This window comes from Zygotorulaspora mrakii, chromosome 1, assembly GCF_013402915.1.
Source record: "Zygotorulaspora mrakii chromosome 1, complete sequence".
NCBI classification, from domain to species: domain Eukaryota; kingdom Fungi; phylum Ascomycota; class Saccharomycetes; order Saccharomycetales; family Saccharomycetaceae; genus Zygotorulaspora; species Zygotorulaspora mrakii.
Window position 1 is genome coordinate 106,567 of NC_050719.1, and position 17,586 is coordinate 124,152.

The 17,586-nt window shown below is 40.6% G+C and overlaps 13 protein-coding genes across 13 annotated transcripts; 5 read left to right on the forward strand and 8 right to left on the reverse strand.

Moving 5' to 3' along the window:
- Positions 1–13: 13 nt before the first annotated feature.
- HG535_0A00550 (uncharacterized protein) lies at positions 14–466 on the reverse strand (the record flags this gene model as incomplete). Its single annotated transcript, XM_037285949.1, has 1 exon — positions 14–466. The coding sequence occupies one exon, from the start codon at positions 464–466 to the stop codon at positions 14–16; it is 453 nt and encodes a 150-aa protein (XP_037141844.1).
- Positions 467–691: 225 nt separating this feature from the next.
- HG535_0A00560 (uncharacterized protein) lies at positions 692–2,086 on the forward strand (the record flags this gene model as incomplete). The annotated part of the gene is made up of 1 exon (XM_037285950.1): positions 692–2,086. One exon carries the CDS (start codon positions 692–694, stop codon positions 2,084–2,086), a length of 1,395 nt encoding a protein of 464 aa, XP_037141845.1.
- A 127-nt stretch (positions 2,087–2,213) lies between these two features.
- GRX1 (dithiol glutaredoxin GRX1) lies at positions 2,214–2,642 on the reverse strand (the record flags this gene model as incomplete). Its single annotated transcript, XM_037285951.1, has 1 exon — positions 2,214–2,642. One exon carries the CDS (start codon positions 2,640–2,642, stop codon positions 2,214–2,216), a length of 429 nt encoding a protein of 142 aa, XP_037141846.1.
- Positions 2,643–2,939: 297 nt separating this feature from the next.
- LSB5 (Lsb5p) lies at positions 2,940–3,962 on the forward strand (the record flags this gene model as incomplete). Its single annotated transcript, XM_037285952.1, has 1 exon — positions 2,940–3,962. One exon carries the CDS (start codon positions 2,940–2,942, stop codon positions 3,960–3,962), a length of 1,023 nt encoding a protein of 340 aa, XP_037141847.1.
- Positions 3,963–4,073: 111 nt separating this feature from the next.
- On the reverse strand, positions 4,074–4,568 carry MXR2 (peptide-methionine (R)-S-oxide reductase; the record flags this gene model as incomplete). The annotated part of the gene is made up of 1 exon (XM_037285953.1): positions 4,074–4,568. The coding sequence occupies one exon, from the start codon at positions 4,566–4,568 to the stop codon at positions 4,074–4,076; it is 495 nt and encodes a 164-aa protein (XP_037141848.1).
- A 178-nt stretch (positions 4,569–4,746) lies between these two features.
- On the forward strand, positions 4,747–5,004 carry EMI1 (Emi1p; the record flags this gene model as incomplete). Its single annotated transcript, XM_037285954.1, has 1 exon — positions 4,747–5,004. The coding sequence occupies one exon, from the start codon at positions 4,747–4,749 to the stop codon at positions 5,002–5,004; it is 258 nt and encodes an 85-aa protein (XP_037141849.1).
- Positions 5,005–5,292: 288 nt separating this feature from the next.
- Positions 5,293–6,225, forward strand: STE50 (Ste50p; the record flags this gene model as incomplete). Its single annotated transcript, XM_037285955.1, has 1 exon — positions 5,293–6,225. The coding sequence occupies one exon, from the start codon at positions 5,293–5,295 to the stop codon at positions 6,223–6,225; it is 933 nt and encodes a 310-aa protein (XP_037141850.1).
- A 71-nt stretch (positions 6,226–6,296) lies between these two features.
- Positions 6,297–7,181, reverse strand: RRP7 (Rrp7p; the record flags this gene model as incomplete). The annotated part of the gene is made up of 1 exon (XM_037285956.1): positions 6,297–7,181. The coding sequence occupies one exon, from the start codon at positions 7,179–7,181 to the stop codon at positions 6,297–6,299; it is 885 nt and encodes a 294-aa protein (XP_037141851.1).
- Positions 7,182–7,442: 261 nt separating this feature from the next.
- Positions 7,443–7,859, reverse strand: SDH7 (Sdh7p; the record flags this gene model as incomplete). Its single annotated transcript, XM_037285957.1, has 1 exon — positions 7,443–7,859. One exon carries the CDS (start codon positions 7,857–7,859, stop codon positions 7,443–7,445), a length of 417 nt encoding a protein of 138 aa, XP_037141852.1.
- Positions 7,860–8,139: 280 nt separating this feature from the next.
- On the reverse strand, positions 8,140–10,557 carry HIS4 (trifunctional histidinol dehydrogenase/phosphoribosyl-AMP cyclohydrolase/phosphoribosyl-ATP diphosphatase; the record flags this gene model as incomplete). Its single annotated transcript, XM_037285958.1, has 1 exon — positions 8,140–10,557. The coding sequence occupies one exon, from the start codon at positions 10,555–10,557 to the stop codon at positions 8,140–8,142; it is 2,418 nt and encodes an 805-aa protein (XP_037141853.1).
- Positions 10,558–11,139: 582 nt separating this feature from the next.
- Positions 11,140–12,039, reverse strand: BIK1 (Bik1p; the record flags this gene model as incomplete). The annotated part of the gene is made up of 1 exon (XM_037285959.1): positions 11,140–12,039. One exon carries the CDS (start codon positions 12,037–12,039, stop codon positions 11,140–11,142), a length of 900 nt encoding a protein of 299 aa, XP_037141854.1.
- Positions 12,040–12,446: 407 nt separating this feature from the next.
- Positions 12,447–13,907, reverse strand: HG535_0A00660 (uncharacterized protein; the record flags this gene model as incomplete). The annotated part of the gene is made up of 1 exon (XM_037285960.1): positions 12,447–13,907. The coding sequence occupies one exon, from the start codon at positions 13,905–13,907 to the stop codon at positions 12,447–12,449; it is 1,461 nt and encodes a 486-aa protein (XP_037141855.1).
- Positions 13,908–15,578: 1,671 nt separating this feature from the next.
- FUS1 (Fus1p) lies at positions 15,579–17,021 on the forward strand (the record flags this gene model as incomplete). The annotated part of the gene is made up of 1 exon (XM_037285961.1): positions 15,579–17,021. The coding sequence occupies one exon, from the start codon at positions 15,579–15,581 to the stop codon at positions 17,019–17,021; it is 1,443 nt and encodes a 480-aa protein (XP_037141856.1).
- Positions 17,022–17,586: the final 565 nt, after the last annotated feature.

Sequence of the window (17,586 nt, forward strand, 5' to 3'; positions counted from 1 at the left end):
ACAATGCAATACATTAACATAAAAAACACAAAAACCAACAGCCTATACTCAGAAAGTACATTACGTTACCCTTTGGGGAAGCTGTACCAAGAGGGAGATTCGAAAGGCAATGATGCCTAAAACAAGAAACATGATAAATTAGGGCTTCGTGAACGCAAGGACATGTTTTCAAATTGCGCCCCATTTGTCCTTGCATTGCAACGGATCTCGCGAATCCTGAGACATGTGGTTCCGCTCCCGATCCGTGCGTTCCTACTGTCCGAAAACGGTAACTGCAGGCATGCATTATCGAATGATGCCTGCCATTTTTGAAAAGTAAACCTCTTCGGGTAAACACGAAAAAGCTTAAGCTGAAAAGAGCCAAACAATCATAGCTAATTGATGAATTAGTTTTGCGCTTGCTTCTTTGCCCAGCTGGAGAGAAGAAAAAGAATAAGCTCCTCAATTTACATCGCTGTATATTCATTGTTGGACATTAACAACTTATCTCCGTTTTTCTGCTTTTACGGAATGGCGACGTACAGCAACACACAGCAAACAAAGGGACAAGAGAAAGCCAGCATATGGTTCAGTATAGTGCAGCTGGTTGGCTATATAAAAGATCTGTGCTACACTCACGATCCACCTACGATGCGCGACTTTGTCTCGTTTGACATAGCGAAAGACATTACATCTCTTTGTCAACTACAAGATGGTACCAACAACATGGTTCGGTTTTCTTCTCCTCGGGGTTGTATCCTTAGTACAGGCGGCAACTACATTTACTGTTCCGATTGATTACAATGACGAGCTGACAGTTTCATACTATTTCAGAAACGGGAATAGCGAAGTTTCTGTTGCGGCAAGTGGGCAGGGATTGGAAATCACCATTAATGCTGACGCGAGTGAAGTCTGTGATATCTTATACTCTGGTATGATCGTTTACGCTGCGGACGGTGCGGCTGAAAACACTTTGATATCGTGGAATCAATATGACGTCTTCTATATGGTTGACAACAACGGCAACACCGTGACCTGGACTTCGACCAACGCGCAAGTTTGTCCGGTTGCAGATTCTCCATCCGGTTCAATCACCTCTTCGGCTTTCGCAACCTCTGGTATTGAATCTACCACCACGCTTTCCGGTTCAATTTCTTCTTCTATGATGCAAACTTCGGATATCGCGTCCTTGATCACTTTTACGGGGGAAATCAGCGGCTTGGGTACCTCTCTCGTTACTTTATCTTCTACTGCAGTCCCCGTTGCTCCATCAGTTACTTTGTCCACGGTTACTTCAACCGTTAACGGCGAAGTTACCGAGTATACAACATTCTGTCCATACACAACTATTGTGCCCGCAGAAAAAATTGTTACCTATGCAAGTGCAGTTACGAGAACAATTAATGGACAAGAATCGATTTACACCACCTATTTCCCTGTTTCAACTCAGTTTATAGCTACTTCCACTGCTACTGGAAAGCAAGCTCCAACTGTCGCCCCCCTGACGACGGTTACTACCACGCAAAATGGCGTGGTTTCTGTGTATACAACTATTTGTCCGGAAACTTCAAAGATGACCAGCGTTGAAACGGCGCAAACTGTTGTCACGAGTATAGTTAATGGATCACCAACAGTTTACACTACTTGGTATCCATATGCGACAGTTGAACAAACAGCTTCAGTCGTTACTACTTCTGTTAATGGAGTTGCAACAGTTTACACCACTTGGTGTCCTGTTTCTACTTCTGCAACAACTGCATTGTCTGATGCATTGGCTGCTAATAATGATACAGCTTCTCAAACTGCTACATCCATATCTTCCACCTCAGTTCAAACTGTTACAACTAGCCCTGCACCTACTTCTACCATAATAGGGGGTACCAGTATTATCACAAATGGTCAATCGATCGAAGCCTCGTCCCCATCTTCCCGCTCATCACCAGCATCACCAGCCTCTCCATCGATTAACACTGTGCAAGGACAAACTACGGCCGCTTCTGAAACAACAGCTTCTGTTTCTGCTTACCAAGGATTAGCTGCAACTTTCAAGACAAATTCAATCTTGGGCTACGCAGCCGTTCTCGTCGGTTCCTTCTTCTTAGCCTAAACTAATCAAAAAAATAAGTGCAATCTAAAACGTTTTTACTATAGCAACTATATTGTATATAAATAAAACAACCTCGATTCATTCATAACACATATATGTTATCATAATTTCGATTCATAAAACCTTCCTAGTTCAAAACATCCTTTAAAAGAGCATCCAGTTTACCGGAGGATTTCAATTCCTCTAGATCGCTGTTACCACCAACGTGCTTACCATCAATATAAATATTTGGGACTGTCTTCTGACCATTGATCTCTTTCAATGCTTCCTGAATATCAGCACCATCGTCAATGGTGTCCAACTGCAAAACGACAGACTTCTCCTTAGGAACTTTATATTCTTCGAACAAAGTCCTCAAGGTGGCCTGACAGTATGGGCAGTACGTCTTCGAAGCCACGAAGACCTTCTTTTCAGCAATAAGGTCCTTGACTTTTTTAATTGTATCCTGTGAAACCATCTTCTTCTGGAAACCCGAATTCAAGTATCTTCTGGTCAAAAAATTCGTTACGAGCAATATGATAACTAATGGAACAAATGAACTTATATCAAATCCCATGGAACTTCCTTGAATAAATGAATACAATCACTGCATGAGGGCTAAAATAACCAGTGAATAACCACTCCTTAAATAACCATTCCATCCAGGGAAACCGATTTGTCAGATTTTCGCAACTTACCTTATTGAGCGATGTTCGAGATTGTTAGCAAAGGTAATATTCGTTTCGGGTAACTCGTAGAAGGGGTGGTGGAATATGCAACAGTCGGACCAAACAATTGTCAAGAATAAGTCCACCAATTTAAGTGTACAGAGCCAATTAGCCTGCTGTTAAGGTTCATAGTCATAAATTTAGCAATGGGGTTTCTAACAGACCATCCCCACACATCGATCACCGATACAATTGACCGTGTTGTCTCTGCGAGAGATTACACACTTGAAGTTGATCTAGGGACACTAGTTGGGTTAATCAGAGATAATCGAAATGAATATCAGTATACGACGAACCAAGAGGAGGCGGGCAGAGCACTTCGCAAAAAGCTTAAGTACGGCAATAAAATCCAGCAATCCAGATCCCTCGATCTAATGGATCTTTTCATATCGCAGGGATTGAAGTTCACTGTGCTGTACAACGATGACAAGCTCATTGACAGAATAGAAGGAATTGCGCTTGGAAATGTATCTGATTCCAGAGGTAATAAATACAGCTCAAAGATCATAACAAAATGCGCTAACTACGTTCTGGGCTGGTACAGTTACATCAGGAGCACTGGATTGGAGTCCAGTCGATGTTATGCAAGTTTAAACGTAGTGGGCGAAAAAGTTAAGAGACATTATTCCCATAGGAGGCGTGCTGATGAAAGGTCTAATTTCATGGATGACGGAGCAGATGAAAGCATATACGCTACGTCAGCTGCGAACCCCGATCAGATGTATAGAATACCACAATTGGACATGAAAAAAGCTGCTCCATCGATCCGTCTGGTCATCAGTGATGGTCTTGCATCCGCAATTGCGCTTCAGAACGCATTGATGGTCTTGCCCTCAAATCAAAGATCTGTGGATGATGAGGAGGCAACGGCAAAATTCATCCAAGCAAGAGCGTTGAGGAGGAAGGTACTTAGATATTTGCAACTGGTCACGGAGGGAGAGTTTTTGGGCAGTCTTATCCATGCCAATGATGAATTGGTTAGTGCATTGACTAGTTACGATGAGAAAAGTGGCGTATCTGAGGACACAGACGGCAGCAGTGGCGATTACGATTATAGCGAAGATGAAAATCAAGACAGCGATGAGGAAGAGTCTTTGGATGACAGGTCCTTATCATCAGTGCAGCCATCCACATCTTCTAATCCGTTTGGCGATCATAACAGAATTTAGATATCTCATAAAATGATACACATTGTGACCTACCCGCCACTGGTCGAATGTTATTATTATGTAATATAAGAAAATATAAATGGTAAAATATAATTTGTCCATGGGATGAACTCAGCTCTTCGAGAATTTCAGCGACGCGCTATTAACACAATGTCTTACATCAGACGGTAAGTTCAATAGCTCTTTCCAACCTTCTCCCTCAAAGACATGCCCTAAATGTCCACCACACTTACCGCAGCAGATCTCTATTCTCTTCATTCCATAGCTAATATCAGTGTGGTACGTCAACGCATCCTTGGAAATTTCTTCATAGAATGCAGGCCACCCACATCCGGATTCGAATTTGGCACCGCTGGAATAGAGAGGCGTATTACAGTTAGCACATGAGTAAACACCGGTTTCCTTATTATGTATATACTTTCCTGTGTTGGCCCTCTCAGTTTGTTTGTCCCTTAAAATTCTTAATTGTTCACCAGTTAATTCAGGGTTCCACTTCTGTTCGTTGTCAGACATTCTAGCGCTGGTGTAATGAATGCTTCTTAAGGTGACGAATGACCGCCTTTTCACTGTTATTGGCAAATGACGAAATGCAAATCTTCTCAGCATTCTCTTTTATATGTAAAAAGCGTCTTTCCTTCTCCTACGACAGTGAGAACAATCTGCTCCGATCCTTTATTGTGAAATTTTTGGTACTTGCTCCGGATTAATAATATAGGAAGTAGTAGAGCCTGGCCCTCGGAAACGGTCAGTACAAATCATCTTCACTCCTCGTGACTTCTAATATATGTCCACCAAATATCCCAGTACCATGCGATGCATGGAGGCTTTCGATCAGCTAACCATTTGCTATTCAATAGGAGGTCAATTTCGCAATTACTATAGACATGGCGAATTCAATCAATGCCAAAAACCATTGGAAAAGCTCAAATTCTGTGTAGTTAACGGGAAAGATCCTGTAAAAGTGCAAGAATGGTACAAAAATCAGATTGAATACAATAAGACTCACAGAGGCACGTCTGATGACATATGGCAAGAACGCTAAGTGCATAATTTGTTGTATCGGTAGCGCCACCGTTTTTAGAGTTACATGTAAATATCCAATACTTTTGTAGATATGACTAAGAAGTATATATTCGCAATCTATCATATTTTTCATCGTATTTCGTTGATTGGCCTGCATGTGCTATTTGCATTTCTTCTTCATTTCATCGGCATCTTGTGGGAAGCTTTGCAAAAACTATATTTTGATTGCTTAAATAAGGATCGAATAAACTTAAAAACCATAACGCTATTTAATTATTCGTCCGCGCACTTCTGATTGAGATAGAGGATGTCCCTTAATCATGAGGAGGGTTCCGCAGTTGGACAGGCTTCGATCGTGGATGATAACTTTAAAAAATGGTCGTCGAACGAGGTGGTTACATGGTGCGTTGCCTCTCTTGGACTATCTGAAAGCGATCCGCTGGCTGAACGACTGCAGAAAAACGATGTTAGCGGTGAGCTTTTGACAGAGCTATCACTGGATGATTTGAAAGAACTATGTGAACCCGACCTTGACAAGGCGATAAGATTTAAAGTTCTATTGAATAAACTTCAATATGACGCTGGCGTGGATTCCAAATTGCAGAAACAACAGGAAAATATGATAATAACGTTAAAAAATTTGCATTCGACACTAACCCAGAAGCTGCAAGACTTCCAAACTCAATATTCCAAACTTAGGCTAGATGTCTTGGAAATTGTGAAGAATCCGAGTATAAGCCCCAGAATTCCATTGCAGCAACAACATTCATCTCAACAACTGCAACAACTGCCACAGCAACCAAGTGATTATTTTGATGGACCTCATCACCCCGGCGATTATCCTTCGGGCTCTTCCAAAACACCTGCATTTGCACCTAAACTACCTATCAGTAGATCCACATCTTCACAGTTGAACACAGCTGATACACCTGGACTCTTATCTTCTGGATCTAACGAGCCATTGAAACAGCTTCGTGCTTCCAAAGAGGATTCTTGCCAACGTATATTGAAAAATGCTATGAAGAGACATCATTTAAACGATCAAGAGTGGAAACAGTACGTGCTAGTTATTTGTTATGGTGACCAGGAAAGGCTGTTGGATTTGGAAGAGAAGCCAGTCGTCATTTTCAAAAACTTGAAACAACAAGGACTGCATCCGGCCATCATGTTGAGAAGGCGAGGTGATTTTGAGGAACTGAATATGGCCAGTGAAGATGTAACTCCTGGGGGTAGATTATAAGGTAGTACTTACGTATATGATATGTATTTCACAACAAACCATTCAAGTATGGAGGCGAGTCGAACTATGGCTCATGTATAAGGATTGAACCTCCTATTTGCTTTCATTATTTTGATCTTCTCTTGATCCTCTTTAAATTTTTTTAAAAGTTGATTAATCTCTTGCTTTTTACGTTCTCTAATTTGAAACCTGTAAAAATCTTTTTTGGCTTTCTTATCAACTGTCGATGGCGGTATAACTTTGTTCTCGTGTTTTGAGAGTGGGTTTTTCTTCAAAATCTTCTTTCTTATAGAATTTAGTGACTTTGTATTTTTTCCAACAACTAAAGTAAATCCATCTTCGTCGACAATGGAAGTCTGAATGGCATCTTGGGCCTCTTGTTCCCTCTGTTCGAATAGTTCCATGTGCATGTGAATATCCCATTTCAGATAGTCTACATCAAGTGGTCTATAGAAATTCAAAAAGGTTGCAATGGTTGGGGATTTATATTGCCATTCTATGAGCGAACTTGAGTCAAGTTTCGAGTATTTTTTTAAAGCATCAAAGCAATTTGTCAAGCTTGCCTCATCGACAAACTTTAGCAAAGCCGTGTTTCTGGGTGTATACCTTTTGGATTCAGCATCTTTTACCGACATTAAATCAGAGGTCAAGGCGGAAAGATCCACTTCCTCCAATCCGAATTCGTCATTATATAGCAACTCTTCAATGTGCGACACTGTGTCAAACCGGGAACAGATCTCATTAAAGGCTATTTTCAGGTTATCTAAGTGTGTTAAAAGTGGAATATTGACCAGAAAGAGGCAGTTCTGCTCGTTTTCATACTGAGATTGATGTTTCTTCACAAACATAAAATGAAAAGCATCATCGTTCTTGAGCGTTCTGTGTGTCGGTAACTTGAATGGTATCACAAGAAATCCTTTCTTCATGCAATCTGGAGAAACAGATTTTCTTGCCATCCTTCGAAAAATAGAACTACTGCGCTACTGCAACAGAAACGTTAAACTGACCAAATCTCTCAGTAGTCTTGAGGATCTACTCATCTTGCATTTTTTCATATTTAGAACGGTTCATAGAAAGCGAAATTCTAGAAATAATAGTACGTAGTAAATGATGCTGTATAGTAAGACGGAACACATGAGATGAGAATGACTGCCGTACGTTTCCCCTTGAAGTGCTCGGCAACGTCTTCGTCGCCTATAATATTGATGGTCTTCGTATCATTCCATTGACTTTGAGGCTGCCTCGTTGATCTCACCCGTACGAATTTGCTCTGTTTCCTTCATCAATTCATAAAGTTGCACAACCTGGTCCGGAGAAAGCTTCTCTAGAACATCGGAGGTCAAGGTCGCTTCACTCCAATCCCCCTTGGAAATTAATCCAAGGTAATCTTGCCAGCTAGTCAAGAAACCCACTATGTGCAGCGGATTGTCTGTGTTCTTGTGCAACCGAAATTCGCTCTTTAGGTATTGATCTCCCAGTTCTCTCTGTAGCTGCGGCAAATTTTTGTGTTCCCTAAGAATTCTTCTATACAGCTGTAGGGGTGGAAGGATTGGTTGGCTACCCTTTGTGATTATTCGACGTGCTTTCAGAAGTGTTGATGTCACCCTATGGAGCACAGCCCCTGTAGTTCGCATAATAATTCTAATGTTGGGCCGGCTTAAAGGGTGTAAGCAGAGTTAAGGAATGGCCAAAGTTGGTAAAGAAGTTTACTATTCACATTTATGCGTATAATTTATTCATCTCTTTCAACCTCGGCTTTTCGGTCGGGGGGGTTTCAAGAAAAATGCTCAATGATTTTGCAATTAATATTGACATCTACTTAACTATATCACGAAGAACAACACACTACATATGAGAAGATCAGAGAATGTTTTGAGAAGTAAATGTCACTCGTAAATTTAATATTCATTCGATTCATTTGAAGTTCTCGGGCAATAAGCCTAATTTGGACATTCTAATTTTAACGGCGTTTCGGTGACCATCTAAGCCTTCGACCTTAGCGATACACATGACTGCTTTGCCTATTTTATCCAAACCTTCTGGAGTAATACTTTGCGATGTAATGAATTTTTGGAAAGCCGAGGTATTCAGACCACTGTATTGTCTTGCATAACCGTAGGTTGGTAAAGTATGGTTCGTTCCACTGGAGTAATCGCCACACGATTCAGGCGTGTAAGCACCTACAAAAATGCTACCAGCATTATCTACATCTTTGACATAGTCTTCTGCATTGGAGATTTGCAAAATTAAGTGCTCAGGTGCGTACTGGTTGGAGATTTGGAACGCTTCTTCATAACTCTCACATAAAACAATAGAACTGTGAGAAATACATTTACGAATGATGTCAACACGCGATAAGTTCGTAGCTTGACTATGAACAGCAGCTTGGATCTCTTCAACTTTCTTGCTGCTTAAATCGACACCAAGAAGGATAACTTGAGAATCAATACCATGTTCTGCTTGCGACAAGAGGTCGCTGGCTACAAAGTCAGCGTCGGCATCTTCATCACAGATAACTAAAACTTCACTTGGGCCGGCAGGCATATCGATGGAACATAGTGCTTGTGTGTCATTTTGAACATACATTTTTGCGGCGGTAACAAACTGGTTTCCAGGGCCCGCAATTTTGTCGACCTTTGGAACAGACTCAGTCCCGTATGCCATGGCAGCTACAGCTTGAGCACCACCTGCCAAGACAATCATTGAAGCACCGACTTTTGAAGCGACATAAACGACCTCAGGTGAAACTTTACCATCTGACTTACGAGGTGGAGAAGCAAAGATGATTTCCTTGCAACCAGCTACTTGAGCTGGAACACCTAACATAAGGGCTGTACTAGGCAGAACCGCTGTTCCTCCTGGAATGTAGAGACCAACCTTTTCTATAGGACGAGGAAATCTTGAACATAGAACACCGGGCTTCGTCTCCACTTTCAATACAGTTTCTTGCAGCTGTGCAGCGTGGAATTTACGAACATTTTCGATCGAAAGATCCAATGATTCTTTCATTTCGTCAGTTAGTCCGTCAAAATACTCCTTTGGGAATGGAGCCTCCAACACTGGAGTCTTTAACTTGACACCATCAAACTTTTGTGTGAATTCCATCAATGATTTATCACCGTTATTTCTGACGCTTTCAACTATAGGGTTGACCAACTTCATGATTTGATTGGTATTTTGAATAGGTCTGGTTAGTGCTTCCTTCAAAGCAACATTTTCTTTGGATTTCAGAATTTTCAAATGGATCAATCCACTATCAGCTTGAGGTTCAGTAGGTTTGTCATTAGTGTTGAGGAATTTTGCCTTGGCGTCACCTCTTCTTCTCGTAATTTTAAGATGTTTTGTTTGCAAGTTCGTTTCAACATCCGACAAACTGACACCTTCTGAGACAAGTTTTGCTAGTGCGAAGTAGAATAAATCTGCTGCTTCCCACGCAATCTCTGACTTCGTCTTAGCTTCAGTTAATTCTTCCGCTTCTTCTTTGATCTTTGCCGTCAAGAGTTCAGGATCATTGAATAATCTATGTGTATAGGAACCTTCTGGTGCATTTTTCAATCTTTGTTGCAGTAATCTTTCAAGGCCAATCAAACCATGATCGAATTGACCAAAACAAGACTCAGTTTCTAAGTGGCAAAAACTCGAATTTTCGCCACCTTGTTCAACAACAAATTTCAATGCGTCTCCATCGCAATCCAATTGAATGCATTTCAATTGTTGTGTATTGCCCGATGTTAGCCCTTTGATCCATATTTCATTGCGTGAACGGGAAAAATAAACGCCCGCTTTCTTTTCAATGGCGATTTTGATAGATTCCACGGATGAGTATACCAAACCTAAGCAACGGTCGTGAGTATCTACCACAAGTGTCGTCAAAAGTTTATCTTCACGATCGGTTTTGATCGCCGAAATCAAACTTTTGACAAATATCTCCACCGTTAATTGGTTGGCAGGAATCAGAGAATCAATCTTGAAATCATCAACAACAATAAAGTGATTCTTATAACAAGATCCCTTCAAAATTGTAAGTCTTTCTTTTGGCACACCGACTTCTTGAGAAAGATGATCGGCATACGACTTATCACTCAGAAACAATGTAAAAATACCGTTGTTTAACAAATCAACTATTTCATCGTCCGTGAATCTAGAGGTTTCCTTGACTAAAACTGATATTATCTTGATACTCGAGCCAAATTCTTCTGCAAAAGTCTTGATTTCAACCTGAGATAATTCAGAAGAATCCAATAGTGCTTGCCCTGCAATAGTTAAAAATGGTTTATCTTTGATGAGGGTGGCAGCGTCATTGCCATAGATGGGGAGAATAGGGAATACCATTTACAAGGTGTGTATTCGAGGTAAGCAATGCTTGGAGGTTTCCGTGCTGAAAGAGATCTTTTCAAGATAAGGAATTAATCGCTTGAAATATACTGATGCACTGTGTTGTAAAGATTTGAAATTTTCTATGCCCTCTCAAAATGAAAAACTGGAAAAAAAAAAAAAAAAAAATGAGTCACTAAGCGCTAAGTCGACAGGTGAGGAAGAAGTCATCTAAGTTAATGCCCTTTGAGATGATGAAGCCTACAACTCTTTCAAAGAAAAAGTGACAAAGGTGCAGCTTTTTAGTCACCTTGTAAACATGTAAGGGGGCATTGTTTCCTTATAGTTATTTTCCTTCTAATAGTGGCATTACATTCTCGAGCCGGAGCACCTAGTTACTAAGCGTCATTCGTCTGATAATAGTCTCCTTGGTGCTGCCTTTGCCTCACGTAACGTAAGCCATACGATTAGAGAAACATTTTTGATAAATCTTATTACGTCCAAAATACCCACATGAACTTTGAGTGCTTCTCTTTTGGCATGGTGCTATTCGCTTAAGGGTGAACATAATGCTAATAAAACCCCAACATCCAAAAACGCTTAATCTTTGGGCAAACAAGTTCCTGAGCTGTTCTTGAAATATCTTTCATTAGACTTCATTTGTTCATGTAATTCTTCAACAACAGTAAGTAGTTGTTCATGTTCACCCTCAAAAAATTGCTTTTGTTTTTCCTGTTGCTCCTGTTGCTTGATCAATTGATATCGTAGTTCTTGGTTTTCTTTTTCCACAAGAAGCATATTTTTCTCATACTCCTCAATTGCAGGTTGCAGTTCTTCGAGTAGTACTCGTTGTTCATTCAATAACTTTTTATACTGCATAATTTCCTTTTCATGCTTCTCTATGCGAAGCTGTTGGTCTCTATAACTCTTTGATGAATAGTATTCGCTGTATGGCACCGCATCTTTAGAAGAAAGAGCTGACATACATACGTCTCCATCAACATCACTGTAACCTAAACTTGATTTTGATTCATGCTTCCCTGAGCTTGGAGTTGTTTTAAAATCATCGTGTTTTGGTGACTTTCCGTCAGAAGATGTCAAAAGATTATTTACAAGCGTTGGTGACTGTTGATTATTCCCTGTTGATGTCTTTTGAATTGTTGTTTCACTGCTCCAGAGGTTCCTCTCTTTATTTTGTACGTTTTCCTTCTCATTTTGAGGGGATGATTCTATAGCCAAGGGATCCTTTTTCGAATCATAAGTTGACTCAATCAAGGGAATCAATTTTTCTAATTGTACAAATAGTCCGCTGTGTGGATATTCACTTTCGAAATATTGTCGCTCCCCAAAGCTGCCATTATTTTTGCCAATATTAGCTAAGAGATCAACCCCCGCATAAATACCAGGTTTGCCTTCTACAGGTCCCAGATACTTTAACTTTCCACGGCCAACATTAGGTATGTGAACTAAACATCCTATTTTCTCTTTATACCTTTCCATCTTGTATTTGGAATTGGATGCGCTGTACAGTGGATATAGTCAGGTATAGATAAACCAGGGCGATATGTATTGGTTTTTTCACATCTGGTTTTGTTCATGTCAGCTAATTGAAGATGTAAACAAAAACTGAAAAATTACCCGCTCAGCGCATGTTAAGTAGATATACAGATTTTAACACTGCGTTTTGTTTCTTACAACGCGTTTGTAATGAAGAGACTGCAGCCCTGTTGCAAATATAATTCTCGAGATAAGCATCTTTATTCTTAAATAATATAATCGACTAAAAATTTAAGAATGATGCTCAACGTGCAGATAAAGTACGTCATTTTTTAATTATATCACGATTAATAACTACTATCAAGAAGCTTTAACTGAAAATTTGTCCCACCTTTACTTCGGTAGCTACATCATTTTAAAGGTCTGACGTTCGTACGGAAGTAGCTGAATTCATCTGCGTCTGCGTTACCATTGTAGACGTTACCTGCTGGCGTGTATTCGCATAGTAAATAAGTACCGTCATTCGCAGGGCAGTCGATAACTGCACAACCTACCTCGGTGGTGTCTACCCACACAACTTGAGTGAAATGCCCAACATCTTGATTATTATGAGTAATACCTGTTATATCGTTATAGTCATAGTATTGAATTTCATCATACCATAGATCCACTAAAGCGGTTGGATTCGATTGAGTTGCAAAAGCAATATTTTCACCTTGGAAACCCCTGTTGCTCGAGTGTAACAGTCTACCGGAACATGGATCATATTCAGTGCCTCTAAGACTGTTTGCATAAGTGAAAGCCCATGCACTTAAACTGTCACTCCAAGTTAAAGGAGGGGTATTCTGATGTAAGTTTCTTTTACTATTGTGTTCAGCCAATAGTTGTGATGCTAATGCATTTGATAATGTAAGAGAGGATTGAGGAGCAGGAACGACTGTGGAAGTTGGTGAGGAGGTCGTTGAACTTGTGGTGGTGACTGAGGAAGACGAAAAAGTAGCAGTTGCAATCGATGTAGTCGATATGCTCGATGTCGTGGACGTCGTGGAAGATGTACTTGATGTCGATGTCGTCGAAGGTGTAGCTGATGTCGTCGACGTCGTTGAAGTTGCAGTTGATGTCGACGTTGTGGAAGGTGTATTTGATGTCGACGTTGTGGAGGGTGTGGCTGATGTCGTCGACGTTGTGGAGGGTGTGGTTGATGTCGACGTTATGGAGGGTATGCTCAACAGTGTTGAAGACGTACCTGATGAAGAGCTATCTGAAGAGCCTGAGGGCAGGGTCGATATTATTTCAGATGAGGGGGAAGCTGAGGATGTAGAAGCAGAGTTTGATCCACTTTCAGAAACGGAGACTGAGGGAGAGCTTGAAGGCGTGCTGCCAACCGACAGTGCTGGTAAGGTTGTCAATATAGCACTTGTAGCATCTGAATTTGAAGGAGATAAACTAGCCATACTCATAAAAGATGAACTTGATATAGGGGAGTAACTAGAAGTAGCTGACGAAATTGTGGAAGAGCTATTTGAGTAGATGAACGAGCTGCCTATAGAGGACGAAATTGGGGTACTGGGTACGACTTCCGAAGAGACTGAAGAAGCACTAGAAAACATGCTAGACACGACACTAGAGGCAGGAACGCTATCTGAGAAGGAGCTGGAACTGGCACTTGATACAGGAGCACTGCTTGCAGTGGAACTAGGCTCGAAATCGGTGCTGGATGTTGATGTAGCACCCGATGAACTGCCTGAAAAGCCAGGCTTAGTTAATATCACTGGAGTGACGGTAGCTGTGAAATCTTCATAAACTGTGTTTTGAGCGCCAACCAGCAAAGCACCCGTCAACAGACTCATAGCTACTGTTGAGGTTCTCATTATAAAAGTATTCTATATCTGTTTCAGTTTTCAACAAATAGCCGCTGACAGTTTGTTTTACTTTTAAAACCGTGCGAAGAAAAACCTAATCTGACTCACCTTGTGCCAGAAGGTTTAAGTTACAAATAGTTTAGCATACGCAACCGAGTTACCTTTATATTAAGGCAATCAGATTCTTCATATGACCCTGTCAAAGTTTAGTCTGCAGTTAACTTTCTGTCGACCAAGCATGAACAAGTTTTACCATCCAACACAGCTGTGATAACACCAACCAATTAGTTAACCATGCAAGGACTTTCCACAAATAGCAAAAACAACTAACCTTTTGAGAGCTTATTTTCGTAAACAAATCTGAGGAAGGCACCGTGATAAATACTGATGACATTGCTTGGTCGTTTCGTTGCTGCTTTAAACAGAAACTAGGTTCATTCATATCACCGAAATCGGAATCAAAATTGACTATTGTTATGGAAATCCATTCTTTTTGCTTGCGGGCTGCGTAACCCATGCATATCTTAAACTTTAGCAAGCCTAAAAAATCGGGAGTTGCCTGTTCCTAAACAGGAAACCGCTTCTTTCGGAAGCTCCTATAATTTCGTGCTTGCTCGCCGCGTCGTGCCATCCCCCACTTCTCGCGAATTGGTGTACCACCGTAGCACTTAGAGAACTTGATTAGGAAATAAAAACAATCGGTGAGCGTATACGAGTAAGTGACGGAAAGCAGAAAGAAAGGGGGCTCGCATAGTCTACTTCCGTCGCTCCTCACTAACTACCCGGGAAACAACCGTAATACCTCCAGGGATAATTCTAGCGATGAAAAGTAGTTCCAGTGATATTGTTGGTTCGTTGCTCTTCTTTCTCACACACGACATTACAATTGGGAATCAGAGAGGAAAGCTAAAGCATTTTTCAGCTTCTCGTTATTAGCACAAAAATGCTAAGCAAGTAAATTCTGTTGAATTCTCTTCCCTACCTGCAAAATGACTTACCTATGGAGATTTAGCATTTTCGTGCGACCTGCAGGGCTTGCCATAGTGCATCTTTGCCTGCACTCACTTTGATTGCCTAATTGTGCATAACACGTCCAGATATGGAGCAGTGACGTAGTCCTTACCCTTTTGGGTTGAAGTCAAGTGGGTGTGTACTCAAGGGACATTTTTGGACATTTTTGGACATTTGGCACATTTTAGGGCACAGAATATGTTTCTCAAGCAACGAATGGATTAAAGAGCTTATCGCATTGCACGGGCACTCTGGCGACGCTCTTGCAATCGTAAAGGAAAAGGAAAGTCAGCCGCATATGTGGTTTCAGAATTCAGTCATTTCATTTTACTCTACGAGTCAGTCGTGGACAAGCAGTTCAAGAGCTAACTCTCTTATTTATATCTGAAGTTGGTTAAGTGTTTCAGTGTGAAACAGCCTTTGACCATGAAACAGCCTTTGACCATGAAAACAGCCTTTGTTCATGAAACAGCGTTTATCGATGAAACAATGCGCTCTGTTTAGTTGCACCATGCCTTGTTTCAAGATAAAACAGTAAAATGAGATTTGTATATAAATGTAAGCTTGGTTGGCAAGTACAGTGTGTCTTTCATTCCCCTCTCCTGATGTTTGATTTTCTAGCGGCCGCTTTGTAACTTTACCGGCTATGATAAAAGAGGTAGTTACGCAATGACAACCACATCAACGACTACTTTGAATCCGCTTCTGGTAAGTCTGGAACATTTGTCATCTTTCTTGTCACCAGCGAGATCTGATGTCATCATTACGTCCACACAACAGGTGACAGCTGGTGTAAATTCACTGATTTATCCTACACGTGAGATTCAGCCTCCCGCGAAACCTCAGGAAAGCAAATCTGCCTCTTCTCTAACTATTGGTCTTTCAATAGGTCTTCCTGTGGGACTATTTTGTCTAGTGCTAATAATACTCCTGTTCATATTCTACTTGGGCGTGTGGAAAAAGCAGAATAAGAGTTATACTGAAGGCGAGAAGTATGCAAATTATCTGGGAGAGCCTTTGGGCTCTGCAGATGATTTCATGTCTTCAAGAATACAATATAAAATGTCCAAGCCAACCGACCAGCATATACTGACACCCAAAGCTTCGGTGTATAAAAATTATTCTATAACAACGTCATCAGTAGACATCAAAAAAGATGTCGACACCTTTCTGTACTCAAAGCCTCCAAACATTTATCATATTGATTCAAGAAGGACTTCATCAAATAATCTTTCAAAACTGGCAAATAACTCCAATATCGTATGTCAAACACTCGAAGAGAATGAAGTTTGTAATAATGCCAATAATTACACCAAGGGAAGGTGGACTTATCAATCACCTCTTTCTAAATGGTTCTTACGAAATTCTACCTATCTGGATGAAGGTTTGACATTTCCAATATTTGTTAAAACGCCCGCTCTGCATCTTAAACAGCTTAAAATTCTCTCGAGAATACAAAAGGACTATGTTGATATCGGATGTTCTTTGAAAGATGAAAGATCACCAATATTAGAGAGAATTGATGACAGCCCATGTTCCAACAGCAAAAGTGAACATGAGGAATCGGCTAGTTCGTCTCAGCATGCGGCTCACACTCCAATGCCAATTTTGTATGGCTCCCTTGATGCAAAATTACGAGCGACTCCTAAAGAGGATCCCGATGTTCCTGCATATCCTGGAGATATTAAAGCCCTAGATGCGAATCCAAAGGAAAGTTTTACTAAACGCAAAAGAAAGAAGAATCGGAAACTTCGGAAGCACTTGAGACTAATAACAAATGTAAAACCGTTACCTTTGACGCCGAAAAATAACAACGTACCTACTGATCTAATTGTCGGTGAGGTTTATGCAGTCACAGAACAATACGAAGCTAAACTTGTCGATGAGATTAGTATCTTGAAGGGCAATTATGTTAAGATATTGGCCACCCATACGGATGGTTGGTGTTTGGCTGAAAAATGCGATAAAAAAGGCAGAATTCAAGATATTCTAGATTGCGAAAATGATGGAGCGGCATCGTTGAACGACACAAACTACCTGAATTCTTATAGAGGGATCATCCCAGGAAACTGTTTAGGTAGTGTGAAAGGTAATGCATATTTCGCCTTTTGAGCAAAATTAATAAAGACATAGGCGCTATATATAACAAAATGAGATGATTTGCGTAACGCTAGAAATGGTTTGAATGCAATTTATATACATATATATGGGATCAGACTGGCAGTCGACTTGGGATGACTCAGAGTTAATAAATACAAAATGACATATTGATACTAAAGTTGCCTTGCACAAATTTAAGAAATCAATTGCATTATGAGAAGTTGCTAGCACATGGTGAATAGGTTCTTTATATGCCGTGCTTGTTGGGAATGCGGAAAAGTGTAAGACTCGAGGTTAATCACAATGTTGAATTTGTTTGAGATTCCTCTGGTCTAATGCGGTTTCAACACACATGTATTTTTTATTCTTGATAATTGGGAACGACCATCCAGGTTTGGAAATTTAGATGTTTCCCGTAGTGGGTGTAACAAGTAGCATTGGAAAAACGGATTGGAATGAAAAATTAATTTATTGGACAGGCTGAATTTAGCAATGCCAGTAGTTTTAGTTAGGCAATACAAGGAAATCTGGTACTTCGCAACATTATTATGTGAACTCGTTAATGCGTTGCGAGGTA